Here is a 17,127-nt window from a genome sequence, read left to right as displayed (position 1 = left end):
TACTCATGTTAATTAAAAAAAAAAAACAGTTAGGCTAAAAAACAGACTTGGAGTGTCAAAAACTGTGAAACTACACAATAATGCTAAAACCAAGCTTTTTTAAAGTTATACTAAAAATGCCTGCTTCTCCATATTCTCCACATCAGGTGGCACAGGAAAGGACAGAAATAAAAGTCTTAGCTTCTCCACATCCTCACCAGCATCTACTGTCAACCACTCTGGAAATCAGTCTGGCAGTCGCTCAGAAAATTGGACATAGTACTACCTGAGGACCAGCTATATCATTCCTGGGCATATACCCAAAAGATGCTCCAACATATAACAAGGACACAAGCTCCACTATGTTCATAGCAGCCTTATTTATAATGGCCAGAAGCTGGAAAGAACCCAGATGTCCCTCAACAGAGGAATGGATACAGAAAATGTAGTACTACTCAGCCATTAAAAACAATGACTTTATGAAATTCATAGGCAAATGGATGGAACTAGAAAACAACATCCTCAGTGAGGTAACTCAGTCACAAAAGACCACCTGGGGATCCATCCCATATGCAACTACCAAACCCAGTCACTATTGCTGATGCCAAGAAGTGATTGGGGGCAGGAGCCAGATATGGGTGTCTCCTGAGAGGCTCTGCCAAAGCCCTACTGATACAGATGAGGATGCTTGCAGCTAACCACTGGACTGAGTAAGGGGTCTCCAATGGAGGAGTTAAAGAAAGGACTGAAGGAGCTGAAGGGATTCACAACCCCATAGGAAGAACAGTATCAACCAACCTAGAGCTCCCTGGGACTAAACCACCAACCAAAGAGTACACATGGAGGGACCTATGACTCCTGTCACGTATGTAGCAGAGGATGGCATTGTCCAGCATCAATAGGAGGAAAAGCCCTTAGCCCTATGATGGCTTGTTTCCCCAGTGTAGGGGAATGCCAGGGTATTGAGGCTGGAGTGTGTGGGTGGGAGTGGGAGCATGCTCACAGAAGCAGGGGGAGCGGGAAGAGCATATGGGAGAGGGGGTAAATGTAAATACATAAAATATCCAAGAAAAATAAAATTTAAAGAAAGGAAGTCCTGTCTCTCAGTAGATAGACAGGTAAGTTAGATGCACACACACAAAGTGGCTTTGCTGCTGTTTCACTCTGGGAATTGAGGCAAACAACACATGGTTAGGTGTGCCCAGAAACAGAAAACACTTGCCTCCTGAGATAGACAAGTTAAAATTACACGTTTAAAAACTTTGGAAAACTACAAAGAACAGATATAAAATAAGAATTAGTCAAGAACTAATCAACAATTGTAGAAATACAATTACTCATAGAATTTAAATAAAACTTCCATCCCGGCCACCAAGATTATTCAGACAGTAAAGACACTTGTTGCCCAATCTTGATGACCTGAGTTGCAGCCCTGGCACCCATCTGGATGAAGTTGTGTATTGTGTAGCATATGCACATGGATGCACATGGAGTCATTACATAACAAACATGGAAAGGCCTCCATCCGATCTTCAGCTAAGCTCTATACACTAAAGACACTAGGGCTACACTTGAGAAGAGTCCTTCCTCTGGTTTAAGGTGAAGGTAATCCCCAGGCTCCCACCTGTTGTGCAATCCCAAACTACAAGTGAAGTCATAATCTGTCTGCTAAGTATGCTGTCCTCAGAGAACAGAGCGCTGTGCACATCCAGATCACTAATGATGACATGTTATTTCTCATGAAACCTTAGAACTTTCCTGTAGTTGACTCTGAGTATTTTAGCACCAAAACTGTATTTCCAGTGATTGCCTGGCTGTAGCAACCTCACTGCAGGCTTGGTTCTGAGCCTCTCTGCCATACCACACAGAGAGTGCCAGCAAACACTTCCACAAGCAACTGGGCCCTGATTCCAGCCAGACTTTCCTGTTGTGAATCGAAGTGTTTTTATGTATACAGAAAGTTTTCTACCTTTTTAGAAACATGTTTTGAATTATAAAATACCAAGACTTTTCCCATTTCCTAGCATCATTCCTCATCATGTATCAAGCTGGTTTATTTCTGGATTTCATGTGTTAGAATGTTTGGTTTTAGGAACTGGTATTTCAGTTACTTCCTTTAATTTCATTTAAAATTTGTTAAATAAATTTTGACTTAGCGTTATTTAACAATTTCCAACAATTCCTGGAACGGCCCTAACTGTACTTCTACCAAGTGTTTGTACATATATGTGAAGTGATGTTCTCAGCATTAACGGTCATAACATCAGAGTACCAGCCAACACTGACCGATAGTAAAGACACTTAATGCCATGCAATATCAAATGTCTCATCAAGATTTAATTCTCTGTGCAAAAATAAACAGGAACGTCTATCTTCTTACAATGAGAGTTTCATTGCTCTTGATTTTTATTTACTATGATTATATATGTGTGCAACACATGCGTGTGTCCACACACACGTGTAGGTGCATGTACCTGTGTATCCGTATAGGACAGGTGGTGACGCTTCCCTATCCTTTTCACCTTTTCTGAGACAGTCTAACGAATCTGGAGCTCACTGTCTTGCTTGCCCTGCATGAGCAGCAAGCTCCTGGGACCCTCCTGTCTGCCCCCATCAGGGGATGGAAACTTTTTCTTGAGAATTTCTCATATGAGTGCTATATTTACATCATTCTCTCCCTTCCTCCATCCCTGTGTCCCTCCCACTTCTTTTCAAATTCATAGTTTCTACCTCGTTAATTATAATTGTTACAAGTATGTATATGTCTCAGTCACTGTTCTGTTGCTTTGGAGAGACCAAAGCAACTTTTATCAAAGACAGTATTTGACTGTGACCTTGATGACACTTTCAGGGCTAGTCCATTATTGCAGGGAGCATTGTGGCACACATGGCGCTGGAGCAGTTGCTGTGAGCTACATCCTGATCCACATGCGGGGAGGGGGCCTGCCATGGGCTTCTGACACCTCAAAGGTAGCAAACCTTTAGGCCACACCTCCTAATCCTTCTAATCCTTTTAAAGAGTTCCACTCCTTGGTGTCTAAGCATTCAAATCTATAGGGGCCAACTCATTTAAACTACCACAATATGTGTGTGTGTGTGTGTGTGTGTGTGCGTGCATGCGTGCGTGTGTGCATGTGTACGTGCGTGTGTGTGTGTGTGTGTGTGTGTGTGTGACATACATATGCATGCATATTAAATTTGTAAACACAACCTGCATCCCCTTATGGGATGGTGTTCAAATATTTTTAGAAACCAATCTTCCCAACTGGCTAACCTGCCAAGGGCTCATCCTTGTTGAACATCAACTCTCCCACTCTTAGCAACCAGTTGCCTATAGCTCTTCCTCTATGGCAGTGTCCTACCCGTGCATCACAACCCCTTTTGGGGTTAAAAGATCCTTTCACCTGGGTTGCATATCAGATGTTTACATTATGATTAATAACAGTAGCAAAATTAGTTGTGAAGTAGCAACGAAATAACTTTATTAGCTGGAGGTCACCACAACATAAGCTGTATTATGTTGTATTAAGAGTCACAGCTTAGGAAGGTTGAGAACCACTGTTCTAGAGGGTAAGACTCATGAGAGTTGGCATGTGTGCTGGCTAGTTTATATGTCAAACTGGCACAAGCCAGTCTGTTAGGAAGCAGCAATGTCAATTAAGAAAAGATCGCCTTGTTGGCATGCTGGCGATACATTTTCTTGATCGATGTTTGATGTAGGTGTCCCAGATCATTAAGGGTGGTGCTGTCCCCCGCTCCTCAGTATTATAAGAAAACAGCTGAGCAAGCCATCAGGGGCAAGCCAGTAAGCAGCATCCCTCCACAGTCTCTGCATCAGCTCCTGCCCCAGGTTCCTGCCATTTCAGTTCTGCTCTGACTTCCCTCGGTGAGCACTAGAGGCCTCAGCAGAAACTCTGGGCAACATTTCAGACGCAGGCTTCATCCAGTTCTTGAGTAAAAGCTGCAAGAGAAGCTGATTTTAACAACCTAAAACATGCTTTTAAGAAGATGTAGCCAGATCAATGTGCCTGAGAAGCGGTTTAGAATATCCCTCCCAACACCATTACTGTGGTGGTTTGAATGAGAATATTCCCCATAGACTAAGATCAGTCCTAGTCTGTAGTGCTGTTGGTTAGTGATAGAAGGTGTGCCCTGCTGGAGTTCCAAAGTTGCCTGCCAATCCTAGTATGCACTGTCATTGTGTCTCTGCCTCTGTGTCTCTCTGTCTCTGTCTCTGTCTCTCTCTCTCTCTCTCTGTCTCTCTCCTCCCTGTTTGTGCTATGAGGTTTGAACTAAAGTTTCTTAGGTGCTTCCCCAGCTGGCACTGCTGCCCCAAATTCCTCATCATGAACTCTGACCTGGAACCAGAATCCCAAATGCACCCCTTCTTCTACATGTTCCTGTGGTCATGGTGTTCATCATAGCAATAGGAAGTAAGACAACTGCTCTCTTCTTCCTGTCAAATAGTGATCCTAGCTTCGAAATAGAAAGGATCAAAGGACTTGTAAGTAAAAGACTTGGCCAAATTACTGAAACTGTATACATCATTGCTGCTACAGGGGAAAAAACTACTAATAAGTACTAATTAGTACTAAAAAGTACTAATAAAACAGAATCTGACAGTATCCAGTAAAAAACCTATTCTATACTGTAATATTGTTATCCTGTGACATTCTGAAGTTAGCTTCAACTTTGAAATGAGGTCAATAGGAAGGGAAGGAAGTCATTTAAAGAATTTGGACAAAGGCAAAATGTCCTAGAATAACTATTTTATTAAGAACTTGTGGCTATCTAGAGCCAATGAGACCTACATGGCTTTCTCACCAAAAAAAAAAAAAAAAAAACAGACACCACTGGTTGGTAATTAACTACCTTAACTACCCTCTCCAGATCGAGAAAACAAATGCTACTTGTTGCTGGAACACAGTGAGTGCTGAGATTTAACAAGGTGAATTACTGCTAACCTGCTAACAGGAGTCCCCTAGCAGCTACACTCACACTAACTCACACTGAATATGGGCAGCAACCAAAGACACCATGGCACCAGCTAAAGACAGACATTTAACAGGACTTTACCAAGAAGATGGAGGTCGTGGTTTTCTCCTGAGTTTTCATGATCAGTTTTACAACATAATGACTTCTTCGCACACAATTGTTAACCACCAAGGTATAATAAGTAACCAAGTACTCTTAAGAATCATAAAACTATTTAACACAGCCTGATTTTTCTTAACACAGTTAGGCTTTCCTGTTAAAAAGGAATAGATAGATAGATAGATAGATAGATAGATAGATAGATAGATAGATAGATAGATAGATAGGTAAGGCCCCATTCACTTTTGAAGTTAGCCATGGTAGATACATGTCCTGGTGTATACAAACACTGATCTCATAGTTCAGAATATCCCATTTTGATTACTTTTAATCAATTTAAGAATTATTTAAATGTCTTTTCTTCAACTTCATTATAGAACAAAATTTCATCGCAATAAATTACATTAAATATTTTCTTTAAAAAACATGATTGGATCATATTTGAAATCAGTATCTTTATTGAAGTTTTCATTAAATTTTTATATTATATTTATTTGAGGTAAGATTATCACCATTTATACAGCAAATTCAAAGACAGAAAAATAATAATTATCTTTCCAAGTCACTTCAAAAGTCAAGAATTATGTCAGTAATGAGGATACTTTGGAGCTGGGGAACGCAGCTTAGTGCCTCATATGCACAAACCTTGGGTTCAATTCTCAGCACCATGAAGGAAAAAAATAGTAATAATAATGAAATTTTTAAAATATCTTTGTACATAGGATAGTGTAACTCTGCCTTCTAGATTTTATTAAAGATTTTATGACACCTTAACTAGCGGCAAAAAGAGGAAGAAGATACTATGCATGTCAAACTCTATGGAAAGCGTCAAACTGCAATGTTAATGTTTACACACACACACCTAACAAAGCGCACAGGATACATACTGTGAACCGCAATGCGCTGAGTATACTAAATGCTGTGAGGCTGGAGAGCGACAGAAACCTCCTTTACTGTTAATGCCAACAGAACACTGCAGAGCAACTTTGGAAGACTTTGGCTACTTCATAAAATGATGGAATGATACTGTAACTGTAATTGCATATTGTGACTGTAAAAGGAAATAATTAAAGGAATTAAAAAAAATGCTTAACAAACAACCTGGCACTTGTGTGCGTTGGTATTTTCCAAAGAAAATACAATTTTGTGTCCACACCCAAACCTCTTGTTCACAGCTGCTCTACTGGTAACTGGTAAGCGTGACATTCCGTGGGTGAATGGGGACAGGGGACCGTGGCACAGCAGTCAGTGAAGAGGATGTGTGAGTGCACGCTGCTGAAGATAAGTCCACCGCTCATCTACTACAATGCATGCAGCACAGCCCCTAGTTACACCTACACCGACATCCTCATCACTTAGGTATGTGCACTAGTACACACTGTTAGCAAGGCTAGGGCTTAATCTCTCTGTTCTCTGTTATAGAAAATTCGAGAAATGCCAGTCCTCCACTTACTAGTGTGCAGACAGAAGTGCTTGGCTAGACAGGTCCCAGAACTAAACGGACACGGCATTAAGCAGACCGCTGAGGACTTACACACATGCATCAGTGCGTCTCTCAGCCCTGAGCCGAGACGCTATTGCGGTGGCTGGTGACTAACAGAAACACAGTCAAGGTGCAGAGAGCAAGGCACTTGCAGGATGCTCAGCTCCGAATGGACCGTTACAGCATCCCTCTGCTGCCAAGCTTCCAGAATAGTGAAGTCAGAGGAGGCAGAAAGGCATACAGGCCAAGTGACAGATGATCGCAAGGAAACAGTGTCTCTGGGCAGAGCAGGGCAGCTGCACATATGACCTCACAGAGGTCTATGCGAGCCATAACCAGGCAAACCCCACCCTGGAGAGGAGCTATTGGCATCTGATGCTGCTGAGAGGGAGGAACAGTTTTCTTTAGGAGTCCCTGCTCAGCTCACCATGCTCAGGACAAAGGCCTCAGCACTGTCAAGCATTCAGGGTGCAGTTGGCAAACTGCTTGCCATGCAAGACGTGCATGTGTACACTACATGAAAAACGAAGAAACAGGCATGGCCATGTGTGCTTGTAATCCCTGTGCTGGAAGAATTTATCTAAGAATTCACTAGCATCTTAAATTGGGTTTAAAAAAATAAATTGGACACAAAGTTTGGTGAGTAGAGACAAATGGGTGGGTCTCAGAGGAGTTGGGAGAGGTGTGGATGTAATTAAAATACACTATTTGAAATTAAAAGCTAATTAAAATTTGAAACTTGTAGACAGGGTTCAAAACCTCAATACCACAGAAGGAAGGGGGCAGGTGTTCAGAGAAACACCCACCCTCACTGCAGACATAAGCCAATCTCCCTCTGATCTTTAGAAGGTAAGGCTAGGGAATCACACTTAAAACTATTGCGTTTTAAAGCTACAACAAAATCCTAAGACTCAAAGGGGTGTCCCCATCACAAGAAAGCCATTTCCCAGTCTAAGTCCAATATATTTAGATGTCAATGGCATTTGCTTTTAGAAACTCTATTAAACTGTTTTGTGTGCACAGAGTACATGCATACACATAGTAGGAGGGATTATGTATTTATGCCTGAATGTGGCAGCCAGAGGATCTTGGGTACTGTTCCTCAGGATACAGTGTCCACTTGGTTTTTGAGACAGGGTCACTTGCCTGACATGCTAAACAGTTGAAGCTGACTGGTCAGCAAGTTCCAGGGTGTTTCTGTCTCCACTTCCACCTCCCGGCATGAGGATCACCAATACACAGGACCACACCGGTTGGTTTGTTTGCCACAAAGTGGGTACTGGGGCCAGAAGCCAAACTCAGGGCTTCATTGTGCATGCAAGCAGTTCCCAGCTGCACCAAGTCCTTGACAGCTTTAAAGTATCTTATACCTTGTATAAAGTAACAAGAATAAACATGACGCTAGAACCCACTAACAGAAAAAGTATGACAGTGGAGCTTTAAAAACTAGAAGCATACACCTATTTTAATAGATAAAATTAGAAATGAAACTATTTTCAAATATCCTAAGAAACTATAAATACACACTATACTAACCACTATGAACAGCTAGTAAACTCCTAGTACTTCTATAACTTGGACAAAAATGAAAAGAAGACAGGAGCCCTGCCCTTGGTAATTTCTAGACTTATTAATGGGCATGACATACAATTCAAAGTAAGATGAGTAGTAGAATGTAGTGTGTAACAGGTATGCAGGCAGTAAAGGAAAATCAAAGTTTCCGTACAGAAGGGGCTGTAGTAAGAAACCTTTAACACAGCGCTATAACTGAGAGAGAAGACTACATGAAGTGAGGCAGAGTATGGGACAAACAGGGAGTAAACAGGACTTTTCAAAGAGTAATAATGCAAGTGAATTATCTAAAGTTTATGGCAATGGCTGCCCACTTAAAATCCTTTGTGTGCCCAAAAATAATAATAAATGTTCATAAATACTGTTACTGAGATTTTCTTCTACAAATCAAGGTGTGATAGAAAAACTACTCCATTCTCATACAATAATGGTAAATAGTAACATATACGGCATTTTATGGTTTATAAACACCTTCACATATGAAAGTAAATCATTAACTTGTATGGCTTATAATAATTTGATTAAGAATTATTTCAAATACTTTTCTTTTACTTTGATTCAATTTACACTAAATGAAGTTGTATTCTATAAATTTTTAAGTGGAAAGATGTATATCTAGATGGCAGTTCCTAATTGTTTAGATTATTATAAAAAGAAATTTATTTAATAGGTAAAAACATAAAAATGAAAAAAATCAGTATTAGAAAATACAAACTTTCAAATTTATATGAAATTATTTCTGATTTTGTAGGTAAATTTTTTAAGATTATTTATTTACTTTATATGAGTACACTGTTGCTGTCCTCAGACACACCAGAAGGGGGCATCAGATCCCATTACAGATGTTGTGAGCCACCATGTGGTTGCTGGGAATTGAACTCAGGACCTCTGGAAGAGTAGTCAGTGCTCTTAACCACTGAGCCATCTCTCCAGCCCATAATTTTTTTAAATGTATCTCCATACAGAAATCATTGATAAAGGGAACAAATGAAGAAAGGGAGAAAGTGGTACTAAATAATAAATTTCTAAATACCTAATTTCTAGTCAGTTATGCATACTAACAAGCATGTGATAGCCCTGATCACCTATGTCAATGAAAGAAAACAAAAACTAAAATGTCTTTACTTCCAAAATCCAGATGAAACTAATCAGATAAGCCCTTTTGACTTTAGAAAAAGAAAATTAGAACAAAATTATCAAATTTGAAAACAAAGCTAAGGAAATAACATATTAGAATTCCAAAAGAATAGTGTACTCTGAAACATATTAGTAAGCACAGTAAAATTAACAAAAGGAACTGAAAAATTATGTGCAAAACCAAAAAACAAACAACAACAAAACTGGATGGGGGTGCGGTGCTGGAGCAGGGGTAGTGGCCAGAAACACTCTTTTCCACATCAAAAGCCTGACAAAGGCCTTGCCCCCGGCTGAGGATAGCTCCTGGTGCGGTGTGCAGGTGTGAGGGAGCAGTAGAGGCAAAAGACAGTATTGGTGAGCTTCAAGTCAACGTGACTAACAAAGTCGGACTGCGCTGCTCAAAGAGGACACTTGTCCTAATATGTACCGACATTCTGTAGGAACTAGAAAGGAAGTAGACCTAAAGAGAAGAGCGAGAATGGGCAAGCCATGAGTAAAGGTCACTGACACACAGCAGTGCAGAGAGACGCACCTACTTACTTCCTCTGTCAGCACTGAAAGGCCTGGCCTGCCTCTATGCCACTTCAGAGGAAGAAACTAAACTGACAGGTTACAATGATAAGGCAAAACTTCGCTGAATATACTGAAAATATTTTTGTATCAATTAGAGTTGATTAAGAATGTTATGAAGGATGGCAAGATGGGTCAGTGGTAAACAAAGGCATGAGTCACACAAGCCTGCTGATCTAAATCAATCCCAAGAATCTACATGAAGTTTGAAAGAGAGAACCAACTCCACAGTTATCAGACCTCTACAGACTTGTGATGGCCCATGCACAGCCACACTCATTCATGTAGGGCATATACAAAAACAGACAAAGATAATAAATTGAAACCTGAAAGCAATTCAACATGAGTTTTTAAAAGATGAAAAAATGGGGTTGGGGATTTAGCTCAGTGGTAGAGCGCTTGCCTAGGAAGCGCAAGGCCCTGGGTTCGGTCCCCAGCTCCGAAAAAAAAAAGAACCAAAAAAATAAATAAATAAATAAAAAATAAAAGATGAAAAAATATTATGATCTGAAAATATATCTTCTGGGGTTTTAGACTGACTCTAAGATCACTAAGGGAGTAAAAAAGGAACACTGAAGTTGGGTGGATTTTATAGGTTTTATTCACCGAACCGAGGTTGAGACAAGTCCTCCTGAGTACAAAAGCAGGCAATCTACTTCTTACTAAAATATAGTCAGAGGGAACAACACCTTCCTTCAAAACTAGCCAGCACCTGACACTAGGAAACCGGAATCTTGACGCTTTAGTCCCCTGTATCTAGGAAGATACTGCGAATTGTCATGATTTCATACCTGTCAAATTATACTGCCCACGAGTGTTACTTTGTAACCAGGTAAAGAAGAGAGTGGCAAGCTCAACCTATGGAAGCTGAGCTTTAGGTACTAAAGCTAACACAGATATCTCCAATCCTCCTGCATCCCTCGAACGAGACAAACTGTGTCTCCAAAGCGCGCCTGTGCAGTTCCCTCCTGTTCCCCAGGACCAGTGTTCCAAAGTTTCCACATAAAGTAAGGTAAAATAAAAGGATGTTAAAGAAATGCCTTGTCCTAACCATCAAGGAATAGCCAACTGACGCCTTGTCAGCTAGTTCAGCAAGGAAATTACAAGGCAAGGAGAGTTGCAACTAATAAACGGTACAAAGTCCATCACTACAGAGAGTTTATCTAAAATAGAGTGAAGTTCTAAGCACATGTGCCCTTTCGAAACTCCCCAGCTGTCAGCTTTCCGGCACAGATAATTTCTATGGCCTATATTAATTGATTCCTTTTAACCTAATCAGCACTATAATTTTAAAGTGTACTTTTATCCCAAAACAGTTGAAAGGAATAAATTATACTAATATTGACAATTATAAAGTCATTGAAATAGAAAATGTGTTATAATAAGTTCATGGTACTAATCAGATCACTATGCCATTTCAGGGTGTTCTTGGTATATCAAAATATAATGTAAGAATACAATTAAAATAATTTAGCCAAAGTTTCTTTTTCCTTAATTGACTGTCCTAAACATCTGCAAACTCTGCAGCTCACTGTTGTGCCCAGTCTAGTTCTTACTGGGCAGCTTTTCCTATTCACGCCAACGCCTAGGAGAGATACAGTGGAGATTCCCAATCATCACAACAAGCACATGCGCTATGAGCCCTGGTAAATGATCTTCTCCCTCAACCACACTCAATCTCAATCCTCCCTCTCCCTCTCTCCCCCTCCACCTTGCACGTACAACTTTAAACCCTTCTGCATTGGAGACTGTAAGATGTCTGCAGCCACTCTTCTCAGGAGTATGAACCAAACTGTGTTTGATGTGTACACAGCAAACCTTATCAATGAAGTGACAAACCCGAGATAAGAACTGAGAGTGCTGCAAACAGAAGCAGACGAGCCCACCCTCAGAAGAGGCCGACCCATCACTCCATCTGGGATAGGCAAGCATAAAATCAATGTGCACATAGATGGATTAAACACCACTTTCCAACCAGATACAACTGACAACTACAGGCTAATTCTTCTGACAAAAGCAGCCCGCCTGGGGTATTATCAATATACACCAGTTTCTGCATAATCAAACAACTGTCACTAAGTTTAAAAGAACAGAAAGAATGCACTATATGCTCCGAATAACAAAACAAAAAAGAAAAAGACAAGAAATCAGAAACTAGTGAGAAAAGGGTAGCTAGAAAAAATTCCAAACAATTTAAGACTAAATAACATACTTCCAAATCTTCCAAATATATGATCAAAGACAAATTCCTAGAAAAATTGTAAAATATTCTTAACAAAAATAAAAATACACTTCACATAAAAACATGGGACATTAAAAAAAAGAAGAGTGCTTAGAAAACCAAAGAAAGGGGGCTGGAGAGATGGCTCAGTAGTTAAGAGCACTGACTGCTCTTCCAGAGGTCCTGAGTTCAAATCCCAGCAACCACATGGTGGCTCACAACCATCTGTAATGGAATCCGATGCCCTCTTCTGGTGTGTCTGAAGACAGCTACAGTGTACTCATATACAAAATAAATAAATAAATCTTTAAAAAAAAAAGAAAAGAAAAGAAAACCAAAGAAAGAAGTAACAGCTAAACTCAAGAACCTAAACTCATGTCACAGAAAAATGGGGAAATGGCAAGTTAAACCCAAAGTGAGCAGAAAAGAAATAATAGAAATTAAATCTGAAATCAACTGAATTGAAAAAAAGGCACAAAAATCTAATTCCTTCAAAAAGTAAATCAAAATTCTTAACGCTCTACCAGGGCTAGCTGGAGGTTGGGGTTGGAGGAACAGAAAGCACAAACTCCTCGTATATAATAACTACGGCGAGCCTTCTGAACAATGAAGCGATAATGTAAATGCCATGAGCAACTGTATACACACAAACACCTAGCTACATTCATGTAAAATAAGCAGCCAGTCACTTGAAAGACAGAATAGATCAATCACAGAAGAGTTAAAAACAACAATATGTTTATATCTGTTACAGAGATTGAATCAATAATTTAAAACTCGAGCAAGTACAAAGCAATTGGCTAAGATATGTTTACTGGGAAATTCTATGTGTAACAAAGATATACCAATTTAACAAAGATATTGTACCAATTCTCTATAATCTCTTCCATACTATAAAGGCCAATAAAGAAACTACTACCTTGTTACAGGCCAGCATTACACAATATTGAAAATCAGACAGTCATTGTAAAAACTTTTCACAGCTTTCCCAATTCCAGATGTGAAACCCTGCTAAACAAAGCAGCAGGGAGTCAACCCACCAGTGGATGGAGGAGAAGAAAACACACAGATAGCACAACTGAGGTTGATTCCAGGTAGTCAAGGGTGGTTCAACCTTTAAAACTGAAATAACAACAGTCAATATCAGTAGGCTGAAGAAAATAAGTGATCATAAAATATACAACACATTTGACAAAAATCAAGCATCAATCATCAGAACAACTCTTGGCAATCAACCTATAAAAAACTATTATAACCTATAAGCAATAATGATCAGTTTTAGGGTTTATGCATGATGTATACACATGTATGTGCAAATGAGTACCCTATGTACACAAAGAGAGGTTAAAAAAGAATGTATGTCTTGCTCTATCATGATCCATAGTACACCTCTGAGACACAATCTCTCACTGAACTTGGGTTATGCTGGGGCCCAGAAGCCTCAATAATTCCCACCTTTGTGCACCATCACACAAAACTGTGAGGCTATAAGAACACGAGTCAGCTACAAGCAATTTTTTACACAGATCTGGGGGCTTGAATTCAGACCATCAATGCAGTTGAGGATTTCAGTGCAAATGCCCCCCGTGTGTGCATTTGAAGCCTTGGTCACAGTTGGTAGAAATGTTTGTGAAGGACTAGAAGGCGTGGTCTCATTGGGGGAGAGTTGTCACAGAACATGGGCTTTCAGCTTTCAAAAGCCCAAACATTCCAGTTAACCACCCCCTACCCTTGTCCTCTCTTTCTGCCTTCTGCTTGTGGATTAGATGTAAACTCTTTGCTACTGCTCTAGTGCTTCCCTGACTGATGCCATGCTCCTGGCCATGATGCTCAGGGATTCTACCCCTCTGAAACTGTAAGCCCCCAAAATAAATGCTTTCTTTTGTAAGTTGTCCTTGTAACAGAGTCTCTGTATAGCAGTAGAAAAGTAACTAAGACACTCATGTTGACCAAAAAATTATCCTTATTCACTGAACCGCCTCTCTATTCTCTAATGTCATTCTTAATGGCAGGAAACCAAAGCATTGTCTCCTACCACTGTTTTTTTGGTTTTTTTTTTCACAAAAACTAGAAATCTTTAATAATTTATATCCATATATGAACTTTCAAATACATAATTATTCCATTTTAAGTCTCTCTCTCCATACCTCTTCTCTCTCTCTCTCTCTCTCTCTCTCTCTCTCTCTCTCTCTCTCTCTCTTTTATTATTAACTTGAGTATTTATTGTATACATTTCCAGTGTTATTCCCTTTCCCGATTTCCGGGCAAACATCCCCCTCTCCCCTCCCCTTCTTTATGGGTGCTCCCCTCCCCATCCCCCCCCATTGCCGCCCTCCCCCCAACAATCTAGTTCACTGGGGGTTCAGTCTTAGCAGGACCCAGGGCTTCCCCTTCCAATGGTGCTCTTACTAGGATATTCATTGCTACCTATGAGGTTAGAGTCCAGGGTCAGTCCATGTATAGTCTTTGGGTAGTGGCTTAGTCCCTGGAAGCTCTGGTTGCTTGGCATTGTTGTTCATATGGGGTCTCAAGTCCCTTCAAGCTCTTACAGTCCTTTCTAGGATTCCTTCAATGGGGGTCCCATTCTCAGTTCAGTGGTTTGCTGCTGTCATTCGCCTATGTATTTGCTGTATTTGGCTGTATTCTGTATTCTGTATTTCTCTCAGGAGAAATCTACATCCGGTTCCTGTCGGCCTGCACTTCTTTGCTTCATCCATCTTGTCTAATTGGATGGCTGTATATGTATGGGCCACATGTGGGGCAGGCTCTGAATGGGTGTTCCTTCTGTGTCTATTTTAATCTTTGCCTCTCTATTCCCTGCCAAGGGTATTCTTGTTCCCCTTTTAAAGAAGGAGTGAAGCATTCATATTTTGATCATCCGTCTTGGGTTTCATTTGTTCTAGGCATCTAGGGTAATTCAAGCATTTGGGCTAATAGCCACTTATCAATGAGTGAATACCATGTGTGTTTTTCTGTGATTGGGTTAGCTCACTCAGGATGATATTTTCCAGTTCCAACCATTTGCCTACGAATTTCATAAAGTCATTGTTTTTGATAGCTGAGTAATATTCCATTGTGTAGATGTACCACATTTTCTGTATCCATTCCTCTGTTGAAGGGCATCTGGGTTCTTTCCAGCTTCTGGCTATTATAAATAAGGCTGCGATGAACATAGTGGAGCACGTGTCTTTTTTACATGTTGAGGCATCTTGTGGGTATATGCCCAAGAGAGGTATAGGTGGATCCTCAGGCAGTTCAATGTCCAATTTTCTGAGGAACCTCCAGACTGATTTCCAGAATGGTTGTACCAGTCTGCAATCCCACCAACAATGGAGGAGTGTTCCTCTATCTCCGCATCCTCGCCAGCATCTGCTGTCACCTGAGTTTTTGATCTTAGCCATTCTCACTGGTGTGAGGTGAAATCTCAGGGTTGTTTTGATTTGCATTTCCCTTATGACTAAAGATGTTGAACATTTCTTTAGGTGTTTCTCAGCCATTCGCCATTCCTCAGCTGTGAATTCTTTGTTTAGCTCTGAACCCCATTTTTTAATAGGGTTATTTGTCTCCCTGCGGTCTAACTTCTTGAGTTCTTTGTATATTTTGGATATAAGGCCTCTGTCTGTTGTAGGATTGGTAAAGATCTTTTCCCAATCTGTTGGTTGCCGTTTTGTCCTAACCACAGTGTCCTTTGCCTTACAGAAGCTTTGCAGTTTTATGAGATCCCATTTGTCGATTCTTGATCTTAGAGCATAAGCCATTGGTGTTTTGTTCAGGAAATTTTTTCCAGTGCCCATGTGTTCCAGATGTTTCCCTAGTTTTTCTTCTATTAGTTTGAGTGTATCTGGTTTGATGTGGCGGTCCTTGATCCACTTGGACTTAAGCTTTGTACAGGGTGATAAGCTTGGATCGATCTGCATTCTTCTACATGTTGACCTCCAGTTGAACCAGCACCATTTGCTGAAAATGCTATCTTTTTTCCATTGGATGGTTTTGGCTCCTTTGTCAAAAATCAAGTGCCCATAGGTGTGTGGGCTCATTTCTAGGTCTTCAATTCTGTTCCATTGGTCTATCTGTCTGTCTCTGTACCAATACCATGCAGTTTTTATCACTATTGCTCTGTAATACTTCTTGAGTTCAGGGATAGTGATTCCCCCTGAAGCCCTTTTATTGTTGAGGATAGTTTTAGCTATCCTGGGTTTTTTGTTATTCCAGATGAATTTGCAAATTGTTCTGTCTAACTCTTTGAAGAATTGGATTGGTATTTTGATGGGGATTGCATTGAATCTGTAGATCTCTTTTGGTAAAATGGCCATTTTTACTATATTAATCCTGCCCATCCATGAGCATGGGAGATCTTTCCATCTTCTGAGGTCTTCTTCAACTTCTTTCTTCAGAGTCTTGAAGTTCTTATTGTACAAATCTTTTACTTGCTTGGTTAAAGTCACACCGAGGTACTTTATATTATTTGGGTCTATGATGAAGGGTGTCGTTTCCCTAATTTCTTTCTTGGCTTGTTTCTCTTTTGTGTAGAGGAAGGCTACTGATTTCTTTGAGTTAATTTTATACCCAGCCACTTTGCTGAAGTTGTTTATCAGCATTAGTAGTTCTCTGGTGGAACTTTTGGGATCACTTAAATATACTATCATATCATCTGCAAATAGTGATATTTTGACTTCTTCTTTTCCGATCTGTATCCCCTTGACCTCCTTTGTTGTCTGAATGCTCTGGCTAGAACTTCAAGAACTATATTGAATAAGTAGGGAGAGAGTGGGCAGCCTTGTGTAGTCCCTGATTTTAGTGGGATTGCTTCAAGATTCTCCACATTTAGTTTAATGTTAGCAACTGGGTTCCTGTATATGGCTTTTACTATGTTTAGGTATGGGCCTTGAATTCCTATTCTTTCCAGGACTTTTATCATGAAGGGGTGTTGAATTTTGTCAAATGCTTTCTCAGCATCTAATGATATGATCATGTGGTTTTGTTCTTTCAGTTTGTTTATATAATGGATCACGTTGATGGTTTTCCGTATATTAAACCATCCCTGCATGCCTGGGATGAAGCCTACTTGATC

General features: G+C 40.2%; 1 protein-coding gene across 52 annotated transcripts in view; it reads right to left on the bottom strand.

Annotated features, from left to right (window-relative positions):
• Nucleotides 1-17,127, bottom strand: part of Ssbp2 (single-stranded DNA binding protein 2) — a 282,626-nt gene that overhangs the window by 201,690 nt on the left and 63,809 nt on the right. For 9 of the 52 annotated variants that reach the window (XM_087625501.1, XM_087625648.1, XM_087625637.1 and 6 more), the window contains one exon: nucleotides 13,097-13,178. In XM_087625501.1, coding sequence (XP_087481627.1) covers nucleotides 13,097-13,178 — 82 coding nt within the window. 52 annotated transcript variants of the gene reach the window in all.

This window comes from Rattus norvegicus, chromosome 2, assembly GCF_021556685.1.
Source record: "Rattus norvegicus strain SHRSP/BbbUtx chromosome 2, alternate assembly SHRSP_T2T, whole genome shotgun sequence".
Taxonomy (NCBI): Eukaryota; Metazoa; Chordata; class Mammalia; order Rodentia; family Muridae; genus Rattus; species Rattus norvegicus.
This window is presented reverse-complemented; position numbering and strand designations above follow the sequence as displayed.